General features: G+C 43.4%; 3 protein-coding genes across 3 annotated transcripts in view; 2 read left to right on the forward strand and 1 right to left on the reverse strand.

Annotated features, from left to right (window-relative positions):
* The window catches only part of ift122 (intraflagellar transport 122 homolog (Chlamydomonas)), a 25,781-nt gene extending 19,406 nt beyond the window's left edge, over positions 1-6,375 (forward strand). The window contains exons 16-25 of the mRNA XM_030785047.1: positions 1-103; positions 2,683-2,823; positions 2,959-3,056; positions 3,311-3,414; positions 3,938-4,103; positions 4,340-4,451; positions 4,604-4,732; positions 5,680-5,756; positions 5,977-6,141; positions 6,289-6,375. Of these exons, the coding sequence (XP_030640907.1) occupies positions 1-103; positions 2,683-2,823; positions 2,959-3,056; positions 3,311-3,414; positions 3,938-4,103; positions 4,340-4,451; positions 4,604-4,732; positions 5,680-5,756; positions 5,977-6,141; positions 6,289-6,375 (1,182 nt within the window). The remainder of the gene's footprint in view (positions 104-2,682; positions 2,824-2,958; positions 3,057-3,310; positions 3,415-3,937; positions 4,104-4,339; positions 4,452-4,603; positions 4,733-5,679; positions 5,757-5,976; positions 6,142-6,288) is intronic.
* Positions 6,376-8,177: 1,802 nt separating this feature from the next.
* exorh (extra-ocular rhodopsin) lies at positions 8,178-10,433 on the forward strand. Its single transcript, XM_030785059.1, has 5 exons — positions 8,178-8,538; positions 8,924-9,092; positions 9,533-9,698; positions 9,880-10,119; positions 10,305-10,433. The coding sequence occupies exons 1-5, from the start codon at positions 8,178-8,180 to the stop codon at positions 10,431-10,433; spliced, it is 1,065 nt and encodes a 354-aa protein (XP_030640919.1).
* A 1,275-nt stretch (positions 10,434-11,708) lies between these two features.
* The window catches only part of plxnd1 (plexin D1), a 61,181-nt gene continuing 57,889 nt past the window's right edge, over positions 11,709-15,000 (reverse strand). The window contains exons 34-36 of the mRNA XM_030785046.1: positions 14,425-14,565; positions 13,849-13,923; positions 11,709-12,778 (exon numbers count right to left, since the gene is read on the reverse strand). Of these exons, the coding sequence (XP_030640906.1) occupies positions 12,662-12,778; positions 13,849-13,923; positions 14,425-14,565 (333 nt within the window). The 3' untranslated portion in view covers positions 11,709-12,661. The remainder of the gene's footprint in view (positions 12,779-13,848; positions 13,924-14,424; positions 14,566-15,000) is intronic.

Consider the following 15,000-nt stretch of genomic DNA (forward strand, 5'->3'; position numbering starts at 1 on the left):
GCTTTCTCTCTGCTGGACAGACACCCTCAGTACAGAGACCAGGTCTATGTGCCATATGCTCAGTGGTTGGCTGAAAACGACCGCTTTGAGGAGGCACAGAAAGGTGAGACATGTCTATACTGCACTCACAGGGATAACGAGGAAACCCTCTCTCTTTCTCTCTCTCTCTCCCTTACAGGTATACCCACACATGACATTAGATCCAAAGATTATTTATGTGCCCCCTCTGTACCTCCTGTGTCTCTTTCTTTCTCTCTCTCTCTCTCTCTCTCTCTCTCTCTTTCACACACACACACACTCACACACACACACCCCTTTATTAGGAAAGGAGGGATCAGAATGTTATACCTCTGTACATGTTTTGCAATGTTTATGAAAATTTAAGCGTCATACTGCAACATTCAGTGAAATGCTTTTAAAGGTTAAAGGTTATAGGTGAAAAGTCAGTTTCTGTGTGTGTACGTGTGTGTGTGTGTGTGTGTGTGTATATGAGCTGTCCTGTGTGTCTTCTGTCTTAGTAAGGAGAGTGGACTGAGCTGAACAGTGCAGATTGGGTTGCTGGCTATAATCCACTATTGTTTTCTAGTGATTGTATTTGACGCGGGAGAGTGAGTGAGAGAGAAAGACAGAGAGAGAAAGAAACAGAGGAGAGAGGGAGGGAGTGAAGGGGGAGGCAGAGAGAGGGAGAGAGTGCTAATGTGCCAGAGATATAAATGGTTTCGTAGAGAAACAGAAAGATTTCTTTTTATGGAGGGTGAACTAGTTGCTGTAAAAAGTGCCTTAGAATAGATGGTGACTTCCTGCATGTGTGAAATGAGAAAGAGAAGTGTGGTGTGTGTGAGAGAAGCTGCAGTGCCCTGTTGGGTTACGCTGAAATCCTGTTTATTTCAGACCAAAGTGGTTTTTGCCTACTGTTCAAAGCTGTTTGAGCTCCCTCTAACTGTTTACTGAGGAGCAGAGAGAGAAACTGGGTATGTATGAAGTCTGTGTGTTTAACCACACCACCAAGACCTCTGGCAGATTTAACCAGACTCTACATTCATCATCATTAACTCTGAGGGACAGCTTAAACACTCACGACACAGAGCAAATTTCAGTCGCCTCAAAACGCTTGAATAATACCTGCAACTGTCAGACCTTGACCCAAAATGGCTGCTGCCAAAAAACCCCTCAAATATCTTTACCTAGGAGTCCTGCCTGGGTTTGATTAAGGCAGAACTAGCGAGAGGCTAATGTTTATTGACGCTCTGGTTTCTAAGAGCTTTCCCATTTGACATACACTAACAACCTCTGCCTGGCTAGGCAATGACTTCTGTTGGTGATTAGGCTGAGGAATGAGATGCCTGCTTGCTTGTGTGCATTAAGAACAAATTGCCCTTGGCGTGTAGAGGGGAGGGGAGCATTTGCCTCCTCTCTCTCTCTCTCTCTCTCTCTCTCTCTCTCTCTCTCTCTCTGTGTAAAACTCTGTTACGCCTGGCAGCCACATGGGGAGGAAATGGAGGATTTGCTTCCATACAGACAGAAATTAGGGAAAGGTTTTCTATCATCTACACTCTAGTCTGGCCCTTAAACATGAGAAGCTAGAGAAGAGGGCTTGTTAGCCACGAAACAGAGTGGACTTGAGTCGCAATTTGGACCCTGACAAGTGACACAGTACAGATGAGTTAGAGTTTACAGAATGTTTGAGGTTCATTTTCTCCTTTTTCTTTGTTTGTTTGTTGGCTTTTTTGATTGACCAAGTGGTTCCCAAGATGGTGATTAAAACCCAATGTGTGAACGTCTGATGACGACTCAGGACGAAACGTGAATTTCAAAAGTCAATATTCATAAACTTTAGTTAGGATGAAATATGCATTTTCAATAGTCAATACTCATAAACCTTAGTTAGGATGAAATATGCATTCTCAATAGTCAATATTCATGAACTTTAGGATGAAATATGCATTTTCAATAGTCAGTATCCATAAACTTTGTCTACACCCTGACCGAACCTTTCTCTGTCTCTCATTCTGCCTGTCTGTCCGTCTCTCTCTCTCTCCCTCTCTCCCTCTATCTCTCACTCTCCCTCTCTCCTCTCCTTTTTAAATTTTAAACTGGAGTCTTGGTCTAATTCAGCTTTGCCTGAGTTGTTTGGTGTCGCCATGTGCACTTGTAGGATGTTTTTGTTGTTGTTGTTAATTTGACTAGGGAGTTTCAGTTTGTTCTTTTCCCCAGTTGGCAAATTCTTGTGGTTTGAGTGGACCCCACTGCTTACTATTTTATAGAGCAATAGGTTCAGTGATTACTTTTAAGATTTTTAGCATAGATTTTAAGTAGCATATTATACTGAATTGTCATTCTAACCCTGTGGAAGAAATAGCTTTATGTTTCAGTTTATGGCCAGATTGAAATTGACAGTGGAGCTACTTTTTAGCTATGGTGCCCAGTTTTAAAGTGCATCTTTTTTCCTGACTCATTGACCTGTTCTGTTTTGAAGATGACTTTTGCCAGGCTTACTGACAGAGTCATCTCTCTCTCTCTCTCTCTCTCTCTCTCTCTTTCTGTCTGCCTGTCAGACATGTTTAAGATGCACACACACACCTCTAACGCTTCAGTCTATAAATACAGCAACTTTGTATTAATTTAAAAGGAGTGTAGACTTACTGTGTTCACACTTGCATCTTTTTTTTTCTCTTTTCCCAGCTTTCCATAAAGCCGGGCGACAGGCTGAGGCCGTCAAAGTGTTGGAACAGCTTACCCACAATGCAGTGGTGGAGAGCAGGTTTAACGACGCTGCATTCTACTACTGGATGCTGTCTATGCAATGCCTGGACATCGCACGTGGTATGTGTGTGTGTGTGTGTGTGTGTGTGAGAGAGAGAGAGAGAGAGAGAGAGAGAGAGAGACATATAATCCTGGCTGTGTATGTTTCATGCTCTGTGTGTGTGTGTGGGTATGTGTGTGTGTGTGTGTTTGTAGAAAATGAAGAGCAGAAGGAGGAGATGCTACAGAAGTTCCACAGTTTTCAGCACTTGGCGGAGCTTTACCATGTTTACCATTCCATCCAGCGCTACACGGTGAGCCTGTTGCCAACGGTTACCACCCTGATAACCATTCACATCCTTCAACACATCTGCACTCGTTTTATCACAAATGTCAGTTAGATATCTACATACACACTTATCCACTTCTACCTCTCTACACACACACACACACACACACATTTATAATAATAAATATATATCTAAAGATATACTTATCCACTTCCACTTCTCCACCACAATTTATTTCTCTCTCTCTCTCTCGCTCTCTGTCTGTCTGTCTGCCTCAGGATGAGCCCTTCAGTTCACACATGCCTGAGACGCTCTTCAACCTGTCTCGCTTCCTCCTCCACAACCTCACCAAAGACAGTGTTCCCCTGGGCATCTCCAAAGTGTATCCCTCAACACCAGCGCCTACACACACTCACACACACACTCACACAGCCATCTCTTAGGCCTCACGTTCTTTAAACCTTCCTTAAAGTTTAGGGGTTACCTTGGCAACTCCTCCTTTAGCAGTGGGCACATGTAAAGGCCAAGAGCTCTTGGTGTGGTCTTAACGAATGGACATTCACGCACTGACTGGCCCTGCCTGATGATTAAGTGTTTCACCGTGAAACGTCTGCTTAATGGATACTCCACAGACTGGAGGAGAGAAAGAAAGAGAGAGAGAGGGAAAGAGAGAGCAAGTTGAAATGAAATGATTTGAACCTGTGATGGCAGAGAAACGGCGGGGAGAAAGAACGAGAGAAAGATTCTTTTTTCTTCATGATCAAACTGAAATCACTTAATCTTCATTTATAACAGCGTTTTCTTTCTCCCACTACATTTCTTCCCAAAATGAAAGGCAGTGGAGTTATTGCATATTAAGTAGCTGTACACTGCTCTGGCTGGGTGTTCCTTAACGCTGTGTTCAGTAACACGCTCTTTGCTCTGGCCAAGCAGAGTAAAGCACTGGGGGCGTATAAACTGGCACGCCAAGCCTTAAAGAACTTGCACGGCCTTCAGATTCCCTCCCGCTTTCAGAACAGCATCGATCTCGCCAGCGTCACTCTCTCCTCCAAACCTTTTCACGACAACGAGGTAAGAGTGTGTATGTGTGTCTGTGTGTGTGTTAAAGCCACTGCTAATCACAAACAGGAATGTTTATGAATGTGGTTGTGTGGTTTGTGTGTGTTTGTGTTTGTGTGGGTGTGTGATAACATTTGAATGTAATAAGAGTGTTTGTAATATTGTAATAGACATACTTGTGATTATCATACTACTGTGCCATGTTACATATGTGCAAAATGTGTGTGTGTGTGTGTGTGTTTCTTTAGGATCTGATTCCAATGTGTTTCCGCTGTTCTACAAACAACCCTTTGTTGAATAACTTGGGCAATGTGTGTATCAACTGCAGACAACCATTCATATACTCTGCCTCCTCTTATGGTGAGTGGTCCGCACATCTGTCATTCAGTCCTTGACTTATAAAAGTAGGGGACACATCTCCACATTGTAACTTGTCTTTAGTAACTCAGGCAGTAAGCTATACTGTAATATGACATCTGTCTGTCTGTGTGTGCGTGTGTGTGTGTGTGCAGAGGTTCTGCCCCTGGTGGAGTTTTACCTGGAAGAGGGCATTAGTGATGAAGAGGCTGTATCTCTTATAGACCTGGAGGTACCTCGTGTGGACAGAAAAGCCTCGCGCTGGCAGGACATGAGCAGTGGAGGTATCCTTATTGTGCCTCTACACAGTCCAAGGAGACACGGGAGAGTATTGGAACAGGGCCAGGAATTCCCCTGATGAGAATAAGTACTCTAAGGGTAGCATGATAGGATGTTTGACTGTCAAATTGAGAGCATACTTACATGCACTGATTAACACCACAACTTGTTATTTTGTGAAGTGCGCACACACAGACAAGCACGCAAACAAACTCAGACACACACATCCAGCATGCGGCTCTGCCTGTGGAGTCAGTCTAAATTGAGGGCACAGACCCCGGTGTTTCTGCCGAGGCTCCAGTCAGAGCAGAGTAATGCAGTATTGGTGCTGCTGTCTGGTAAGTGTGTGTGAATCTTAGCACATGTACCACACACACGTAAAACACACACTCAGAGAGTGCCACAGTGTAATTCACATTGTGGGTTTACTGATTGTACACTAATCATTCATGGATTTTCTCTCTGAGAGGATTTATAGCCATGCTCCTGTGTGTGTGTGTGTGTGTGTGTGTGTTTAATTGTGTTAAGAGTGTTAAGTCTCTTACTGCTGGATGAGAACAACAGCGCTGTTCATTGGTTTTAATTAATCTGTGCATGTGTGTGAGGGCATCTCAGCAGTCATTCAGTCACTGGTGCCCTTCACACACTCACACACACAAACACATGCATGCACACACACAGGAGTCTCAGAACAGAATGGAGTGCGTTTGGTATAATGTAACATATGTTAATGAAATGAAGACACAGTAAGTGATAAAGATGAGTTTAAGTTGACAGAGGAGGCCTGTGGGTGGGGGTGAGAAAGAGAGGGAGAGAGAGAGTGCATGATTGCGAGAGTGAGAATGATGGTGTGACTGACTGAAGAGGAGACAGGCAAAAAGGAATGTGTGTGTGTGTGTTTGTGTTTCTGTGTGTGTTATTCGCCTTAACAGTGTGTGTGTGTGCGTGTCAGAGTCCCAGTCCCTTAAGCTGGATGACAGCATGGATGACCCAGCGGACGATCCGTTCACCGCCAAACTCAGCTTTGAGGTGAGAGAGAGAGAGAGAGAGAATGAGAGAGTGAAGGTGAGACGAAGGGGACAGAAGGGGAGAGGAGAGAATAAGTGGGTCTCTCTCACACAGATACACACACACACACACACACACACAGATACACACACACACACTCAATGAACATGAATCTTAACCAGATATTCTATGATTTAAATCTGTGTGTGTGTGTGTGTGTGTGTGTGTGTTTGTGTTACAGCAGGGGGGTAGTGAGTTTGTTCCTGTGGTGGTGAGCCGTGCGGTTCTGAGGTCCATGTCCAGACGGGATGTTCTGATCAAACGCTGGCCCAAACCACTCAGCTGGCAGTACTACCGCTCTCTCTTACCGGATGTCAGCATCACCATGTGCCCCTCCTGTTTTCAGGTACACACACACGAACACACGAACACACGCACACATACGCATGCACAGTCACTCACACACACACACACACACACACATACACTCACATGCACACATTCCATGCTGGTCTTCAACACCATCTCTAATGTGCCTCTCTCTCTGTGTCAGATGTTCCACAGTGAAGACTATGAGTTGTTGGTTCTTCAGCATAACTGCTGTCCATACTGTCGCAGACCCATTGATGAGCCCAGTTAACACATACCTGTCTATCCACAATGCCCCCTGTGTGTCTTACCAAGGACCTTGACCAATTTACACACTCTTACACTGTGTGTATGTGTGAGAGAGTGTTTTGTGTGTGCGTGTGCGTGTGCGTGTGTATGGTGGTGATAGGTGTCCAGCCATTGGGAGAGCATCAGTCTGATAAGATTGAATGGCTCAGAGGCTGCTGGGGCAGCTAAAGCAGATTAAGTCTGTGTGTGTAAGGGACAGGACAATGGGGAATTTTACCAAGCAGACTCTTCAAGAAAACTTACTTTGTTGTCATTTTCCCTCTATTTTCATAATAACTTTCTTATGTTAGTCTGTTGTATGTGGTAGATAAAATGGAATACGTATAGAGGGGAGGAAAGTGAGTGTTTGTGCGTGTTTCTGTGTATTTCTACTGAAGAGAGTTCAAATGGGTGAACAGGGAGGAAAAAAACACTACATTCCACATGTTTTGTGACACCAAAACCTTTGTAAAGATACAATACAATACAATGTTTACTGATGTAATGTGTTCCTACATAAATAAAGCAAAGTTATCATTTTTCATTTCAACATGGATGTGGCCAGATGTGCGTATGTTTATGAAGATTCATATGCCATGAGTCATAAACCGTTCTAATCAGTCCAGGGCTGGTCAGATGGAAGAGGCCAGCAGAAGTGAAAAGTTACGTTTATAAACTGGTGGACAGGCAATGGAAAACTCTGAGAAAAAGGGCTCATTTGGAAGAGAAATTAACATAAAATAAAATGACAGAAATAAAAGGAAAAATAAAGTTAAAGGACAAAGGTAAGTGTGACTGAAACTACCGAAAGTATGACAGAGACAAGAAAACCACATCATACAGTTTCTCTCTAAAACAAGATTGTGAAAACGGATATTTATAGCCTGAAAACTCTTAGCACACCACGCATGTCCATACTTCCTAAAGTGTTTCCTAAAAAGTATATTATTGAATCTTAAAGTACATCTGAGAACCAAATGAAAACGAGTGCGGAACAACGATTCATAGAGTCGCCGCCGTGTTTCTGCCTGGTGGATTTAGCCTTTATACCGATAGTGTAGTGTGCTACAGTACGACTAACCTTACTGAACAAAGTCAGGAACAACACTGTCAATTCTACTTCAAGAACGAGCAAAAACCTGGTTAAGGTCTGTTTTATATCAGATACATGAGAAATTTCCATAATGGATTCACCATATGCTCTCTTGCTATCACGTTAAAACGAAAGCTGATGTTTTAGAATATTCTAAGAGAATTTCGGAAAAACAACATATAAAACATAATTTACACAAACCTGCATCACACGTCCGAATTTTTGCTCATTCTATGAGACGTAATTTAAAGTACAAGTCCAGAGGTCAGTAGTCACATTCATTGTATATGTATAGCGCTCACACGTCTTTGTGAGCGCTTTGATTCCCAAATTACAGTGCTTTTGGTCATTCTTCATTAAGAAGCCCTCCTTTTCTCTGTCCTCTGGCCTGCTAACTACGCACAGCTTCACTCTTGGATTATAGACCCCCTCTCTGTCGGTTTGACCTCATTCTGTCCATCTTTCTCCTCCTCACAGCCTTCTTCCAAATTACACCACCTCACCGTAATCACACATTACACACTCTTCCATTTATCCCACCCAGGAGGGGGGCATATAAGAGAGCACCTCGGTGTCCCAGGGAGACAATCTTCCTTGGCGTATGTGCACTTGATCGGGCCACCGTCTCTCGCCTTTTCTACCTTTTTCTTCTCCCTCTTAGTCGCGCTTCAAGACAGACAGACTCTTCAGACATGAACGGCACGGAAGGCCCGAACTTTTATGTGCCCATGTCAAACCGGACCGGTTTGGTACGCAGTCCATTTGAGGAACCGCAGTACTACCTGGCCGAGCCATGGAAGTACTCTTTGCTAGCCGCCTACATGCTTTTCCTTATTATCACGTCCTTTCCCATCAATTTCCTAACGCTGTACGTGACTGTGAAACACAAAAAACTCCGCACGCCCTTAAATTACATTTTACTCAACCTAGCGGTGGCCGACCTCTTCATGGTCATTGGGGGGTTCAGCGTGACCCTCTATACCGCGCTGCATGGTTATTTCGTCCTGGGGGTGACTGGCTGCAACATCGAAGGCTTTTTTGCAACCATGGGTGGTAAGTACACAGGGGGGTGAACCACGAGGGGTAAAAGCTGTAATGGTTGTAAAGTGTCTACTGGCGGAAAAAAATGGTTCAGCTATCAGCGCTACATACAGTAGGTAAGCAGGACATTGTCAAATAGATTTAGATTAATACAGGCACAGTGGTTAAAACCTCACTTAGATTAATTATCAGATATTGCCTGTAGTTAAATTTAACTTTGTAAATCCTATTTGATGGAGCTATTTTAATTAGATTGTGCTCGTATATTAACATTAAAAGCATTATTTATTTGTTTATTTCAATAAACTGATGGAGCTATTATACATTGTGTGTGTGTGTGCGTTTGTGTGTGTGTGTGTATGTGTATTTGTTTGTGTGCGTTGTGTATGTCTTCTAGGTGAGATAGCGCTGTGGTCTTTGGTGGTTTTGGCTATAGAGCGGTACATTGTGGTGTGTAAGCCCATGACGACGTTTCGTTTCGGGGAGAAGCATGCCATTGTTGGTGTGGGCTTCACCTGGATCATGGCTCTGACCTGTGCTGTTCCTCCACTGCTCGGCTGGTCTAGGCAAGAACACTCCTTCCCAGACCAGTATCACAAACTGTCCCCCCCAGTACTGGTTCCCATAAACTCTCTCCTGTTATCTATTGGGATAATAAAAGGGGATTGAGTCAGTAGTGTAGCTAAATGTGAAGGCCACATTAGACATTGGACTAATTGTCACATTAGACTTTAGACTAATTAACTAATTAGTTTGAAACCTAAGCAGCGCTTAAGACTATGATAATACTGTTAAACTTAGAACCTTACTTTTCTCTCATAGCCAGGTGACTGTCACATATAGTCAACACACTTGTGCATGTCTGTGTGTGTGCGCGCATGCGCATGTGTGTTTGTGTGTGTTTTTGTGTGTGTGTGTGTGCGTGCGTGCGCGCGTGCGCGTGTGTTCGTGCATGTGTGTGTGTGCTCGTATGTGTGTGTGTGTGTGTGTGTGTGTTGTTATACAGGTATATTCCTGAGGGAATGCAGTGTTCATGTGGGATAGATTACTACACTCCTAAGCCAGAGATCAACAACACCTCATTTGTCATCTACATGTTCATCCTCCACTTCTCTATTCCTCTACTTATCATCTTTTTCTGCTACAGCCGCCTTCTGTGCACCGTCCGTGCGGTGAGACGCACACACACAAACACAAACACAAATGTTTCTAATCTTCTTTACATTAGAAGTATTTTTTTTTACTGATTTGCCCTCTCTCCCTTTTTGTTTTTGCCTGCTTACGAGTCTTTGTCATTTTTAACATTTTGCATTCAGTTTGTTTGTTTGCTTGTTTGGTTGGTTGTTTGTGTAGGCTGCTGCCCAGCAGCAGGAGTCAGAGACCACTCAGAGGGCAGAGAAAGAAGTGACTCGCATGGTGGTTGTCATGGTGATAGCTTTTTTGGTTTGCTGGTTACCCTATGCCAGTGTGGCCTGGTACATCTTTGCCAATCAGGGTGCAGACTTTGGCCCTGTCTTCATGACTATTCCCGCCTTCTTTGCCAAGAGTGCTGCTCTTTATAACCCTGTCATTTACATCCTGCTCAACAGACAGGTGAGGCTTAGCTTTGGATAAAAGTCATGTCTGCAAATCCTTTGAGGGACTTTCCTGCTCAAACTGATCAGTAATGAAAGAGTGTGTATGTTTGTGTCTTGAACTGCATGTTTGAGTTTTTATGTTTTTATGTTAGTTGTTTTTATTCGTCTTACATTCTTGCGCTTGTTGACCTTGACTCTTAGTTCAGGAGCTGCATGCTGACCACGGTGTGCTGCGGAAAGAACCCATTTGGTGAAGAGGAGAGCACAACTTCTGCCTCGGCGAAAACGCAGTCCTCTGCCGTGTCCACAAGCCAGGTCGCCCCTGCCTGAGGTCTACAAATGTCACCTAAGAGGCCCTCACCTGGCCCTGCTACCAAAAAGCCTCCCATTGGCCAATTTTACCTCTCCTGTGTACAGCACCCAATTAATTGGCCAATTTCATCTCTGTTTTCACTGCACTCCTCGTTTAGCCAAACTCATACATCTAACTCCACTGAATGAGTCCATGCATGAGTGTGAAGTGTACACAACCGTTCTCAGCCTCAAATAAACGACCTGCTCTGAACTCCAGGAATACTGTTCAGTTCATTTAACAGCACTGAAGCGTGTGTCAAACCGGATTGTGCTGCAGCATGTTAAATCAGTGTAAAATCAAACCACAACACAGATGATCCGTTCAGTACACCGTCCACCTTGGCATCAACCCCACCCCCGACCCCTCCAGATAATTGTTTTAATCTGTTTAAGCATGTGTGTATGTCATAGGTAGCTAAATATATTTTAAAATGGTTTAGTCAGTTAGACTGCATCTGTGATAAGATTAAGTGTGTTGGTGCCTTAATGACCCAGTCGTACTCTGAGATCCTTAGGTTCTGCAGCAGTAATAAGTCTTGGAGGAGAAACATTAGATTACAGAAACGCCTGTCAAATGAGTAAATATCGTGGTATCGATACGCGTGTCATCGTCTAGACACTTGTGTCGGTACCCAGTATCAGCATTGGAATATTGATACTAAATGGAGATTGGAGCGAGTAGATACTTTGAATGGGGTAAAATAGTGCAAACTTGACAGTCATCTGGAGGAAGTGACGATCAGACATGGTTTTGGCAGACCTAGTTCTAGTTCAGGTTCAGCTGTGTGTGAGGGGTTTAGTTATGTTTTAGTAGGACACAAATACAGGTTTAGTGATGTGTAAGTTGTTTGGTCCGCTGTCATTCTGTCCTGGTTCAGGTAGAAACGGTTCAGGGTAAAATGGGGTGGAGAGTAAACAGGGAGGTATCGATAAAGTCTTTACTTTCACACTGATGTTTCCTTTTATCCAAAGGTTTTTATTATTTAGATACTTAGAGATGAGGTAAGGGACTCATCATTTTCTTTATTGAAAATTTTCAAGTAACTTACAGTGACTTTAGAGTTGAACTTATGTTGTTAACCTGATTAAAAAAAATCCTAAAAACCTTCAAAACTATGACTTGAAGTAATATGTCCCATGGAGAGGAATCATCTGAAGAATCTGTTACAGAATGACATCAGACAGAATCCAAGACAATTAGACAGAACTAAAATACAGCTAAGCTTTTTATAAAACCATCACTCATTTGGCTCAATAAAGGTAATTGCTTTATTTGATAAATTTCTCTCTCTCTTGCTCTCTCTCTCTCTCCAAGAGATGAGCCATTCTACATATACAGAACAATTCACTCAGGGTTCAGACGCAACCCAAAAACATCCCTCTCAATTTTGATTGGTCTGGTCCCCTTTCAGTCACAACCAACAAAACACTACGCCAGTTGTACACAAGTTAATGGACTGTGTAATTATAAACACCTATCAGTAATCCCTCTGTCATCTCAACCAATCAAACCTGAGAATAGTGCAGATTACGGGAGAGAGAAAGAGTCTCCCATATCTGAATTGCTAACTTTTTTCCACTTCAAAGAGCAAGCAATAAAAAAGAGATATAAATATTGCTATGGAGATCTATTATACAGTCCAGTGCATCGTTGGCTTGTCCCAGGGTGGGGTCAGTGCGCGAAGTAGCCACCGGGACTCCTGGTCCCAAAAGTCCACAGAATTTAAAAACCAAAAAAAAAATACAAAACAAAACAAAAAAAAAAACAAAAACCAAAAACACAAAAAACAAAGCTTCCCTATAAAGATCAGGGTCAAATGTTAGGGAGGGGGGCGAACATGAGACCCTGAACGATTCACACATCACAGAAACCAGCAACAATACCTAGGAGACGACTTGGAAGGCTAACAGAGAGAGAACTGGATCATATATTTTTTTTCTTTTTCCACCAATGCTTTTTCAGTCAGGATTTTTATGTCCATTTCCAAATGTCCATATTGGGTCTGATTCCAGAGCCTGCCAGTGGTCAAATTCAATTAAACTCCTAGGAAGATTCCCATTTGTTTTCTGTTTGATAAAAGGATGGTTTGGTCGTCAGGAGAACCTGTAATCTGATTGGCTCAGAGCCCTAATGGCAACTCCTGTAATTGGTTCAGGTCCCCTCCCCACTCAGGTCCCCTCCCCCTGATGCTGGGTTTGGCCGTTCAGGCCTCGCTGCTGCACTCGTAGATGTTGTCTTCCACCAGAGCAATGACCTGCTCAAATTTATGCTGCAGCTGTGTCCTCCTGGCGGTGGGGTTAGCTTCCAACGCACTCACCACCTGCACATGGAAGAGATGGAAGGGGGAGGAATTAATCATATACTATTGAACTGAACTGATGAAATATGTCAATATTTTATGTATATGAAGCACAGTGGACATGAGGAAAGACGAAGACTTTTAGGATCACCTGTGCTTTTTCACATTCATTTAGTTTAAAAATAAATAAAATAAACATAACATCTACTCACACAGAGCAAGGAATTTGAGAAAGAGCAAAGAAAGCAATTTAAACAATTTTTCTGCTTCCAAGTAGTCACACACCCTGAATTCACACAAAAAAAGCATATTTCTGCTCAGCCTCTGTTTGCCAAACCCGCATGCCGTGTCCATTCACGGCCAACAGCCATTCAGTCAGCAGCAGCCTACAGAGAATGGCCCAATCAACAGGCTCCAAATCAACCAGGCTTCACTCAGCTCATCTGAGCTGCCGACCAGCACAGTCTGTGAAATATCGGCTTTCAAAGAGGCAGTATGAGGGGCCTCTATACTACCAGCAAATACACACGCACATGCACACCCACACACAGACACACACACACACACACACACACACACGCATTGTATACTTTCATACTGGATTAAAGAGGCATACATGCGCATGTGTGTGTGTGCGTGTTTGTGCATGTGGGTGAGCGCGTGTGTGTGTGCGTGTGTGTGTGCACGTGTGTTTGTGTATGTGTGTGTGTGTGTCGTGGAGGTTGCTCTGGCAGAATACAGAATCAGAGTGTGAGAGAGATCTTCAGATGGAGAGCTGATAGGTGCGGGGTTGTGTGTCTGTGTTTATGCCATAAGGGTGGGAGTACTCCATTAGAAGACACTGAGAGGATGTGTGCTTTAAAGACGTGGGGAAAGTACACATTACATGTGCCTGCAGCTCTATAGCTCTGGCTCTGCTGAAACTCAAAACCATGCCAGAGTCGCAGATCAGAGGAGATAACGACAAAAAAGCCTCACCTTCAATCTGTGCACTCGCCCTCAGTGGGGAAAGGCCTGGGATTAAATTACCAAAGCTCTGAGATAAGACATCAGATCTACAGACAAAGTAATTACAGAGAGTAAAGTCTTACCTGGCTGCGATATCTTTTGGCGTATTTGTATATCTCCCTCAGAGCGAGGTTGGTGTTGAACTCGTTCCTGTATTTCTGTTGAAAACACAAAAGATTAGACAGCTTTGTACTCTGTGGCAGTTCAGCTGTGCAGGTAATTCTGCCTAAAGATGAACGTGTTTTTATCACGTGTTTTGATTGGAGAGAGAAAGTAAGTGGGAGAAAAGATTTTGGGGATAAAATATGAGTGTTAAATATGGGGTTAAACTATGAGTGTATGTGTTACTGTAATTTACAGTTCGAGGTGAGATTAATTCATAGTCATGTCAAATCAGTTCAAACATAAAGCTCCCAAAACTCATATGACATTGTCGGATACCTTTATCTCTTAGCTATTCACTCCACCTGTCTTGTCTATTGTTAGGAATTGTTAGTGTCTGTGTTAGGAAATTATTACCATGTTGTAGAACATTAATAACATTAATGGTAACGGCAGTGTCACTGTGGGTATAATAAACAGCTAGCATACACTCTGTATTTGGTAAGCATGTTAACACTGTATGACAATCTGTGGCTCACACCCTGTCGGTTACTCACCCGCGACTCCTCAGCCAGGTGGGCATTCATCTCCTGTTCACTCAGGGGGGGCATCTCCTGAATCTGTCTGTAGTAACACTGCACCCTTTTCTTGTACTCAGGGATCTCTTTGGCATAAAGCAGTTTGTTGGTGGGTGAGTCCTGCAAGAACAAATTGGATCTTGGTAAAAAGAGCTGGCAACACCAATAGTAACACAGATGCATTTCCTGCATATAACACAACATCAAGGATCTTCACTTCTGTTCCCTTTAGTGTCATTTTATATAGTACTCTTGCAGCAAACGCAGTCACAGAGCATCATAATGGTAGCTTAGACCCACGACCTCTACTGAGCAGGTCTGAGGTTACAGTGGGCGGGGAAAAAAAAACCTTAGGACAGAAACCAGAGAGGTACCTTCACAGGAACCAGAACTCAGAGGGGGGAGCCCATCCTCCTCTGGCTTAGATTAGCAGGTTCCCAGCAATTTCATACTGACACTGTTCCACTGAGGGCATATCTGTGTCAGCTAACTAAGAGCCGGCTGTCTGGCTGTATCAGGTCTACTAGAATTACAGTCTATGGGCAACAGTAAGTT

The sequence above is a fragment of the Chanos chanos genome, chromosome 9, assembly GCF_902362185.1.
Source record: "Chanos chanos chromosome 9, fChaCha1.1, whole genome shotgun sequence".
Classification (NCBI taxonomy): domain Eukaryota; kingdom Metazoa; phylum Chordata; class Actinopteri; order Gonorynchiformes; family Chanidae; genus Chanos; species Chanos chanos.

Coding starts and splice junctions, on each gene's coding strand:
- exorh (XM_030785059.1), top strand. CDS start 8,178: ATGAACGGCACGGAAGGCCCGAACTTTTATGTGCCCATGTCAAACCGG. Junction 8,539..8,923: donor CTTTTTTGCAACCATGGGTG/GTAAGTACACAG, acceptor TATGTCTTCTAG/GTGAGATAGCGCTGTGGTCT. Junction 10,120..10,304: donor ACATCCTGCTCAACAGACAG/GTGAGGCTTAGC, acceptor CTTGACTCTTAG/TTCAGGAGCTGCATGCTGAC.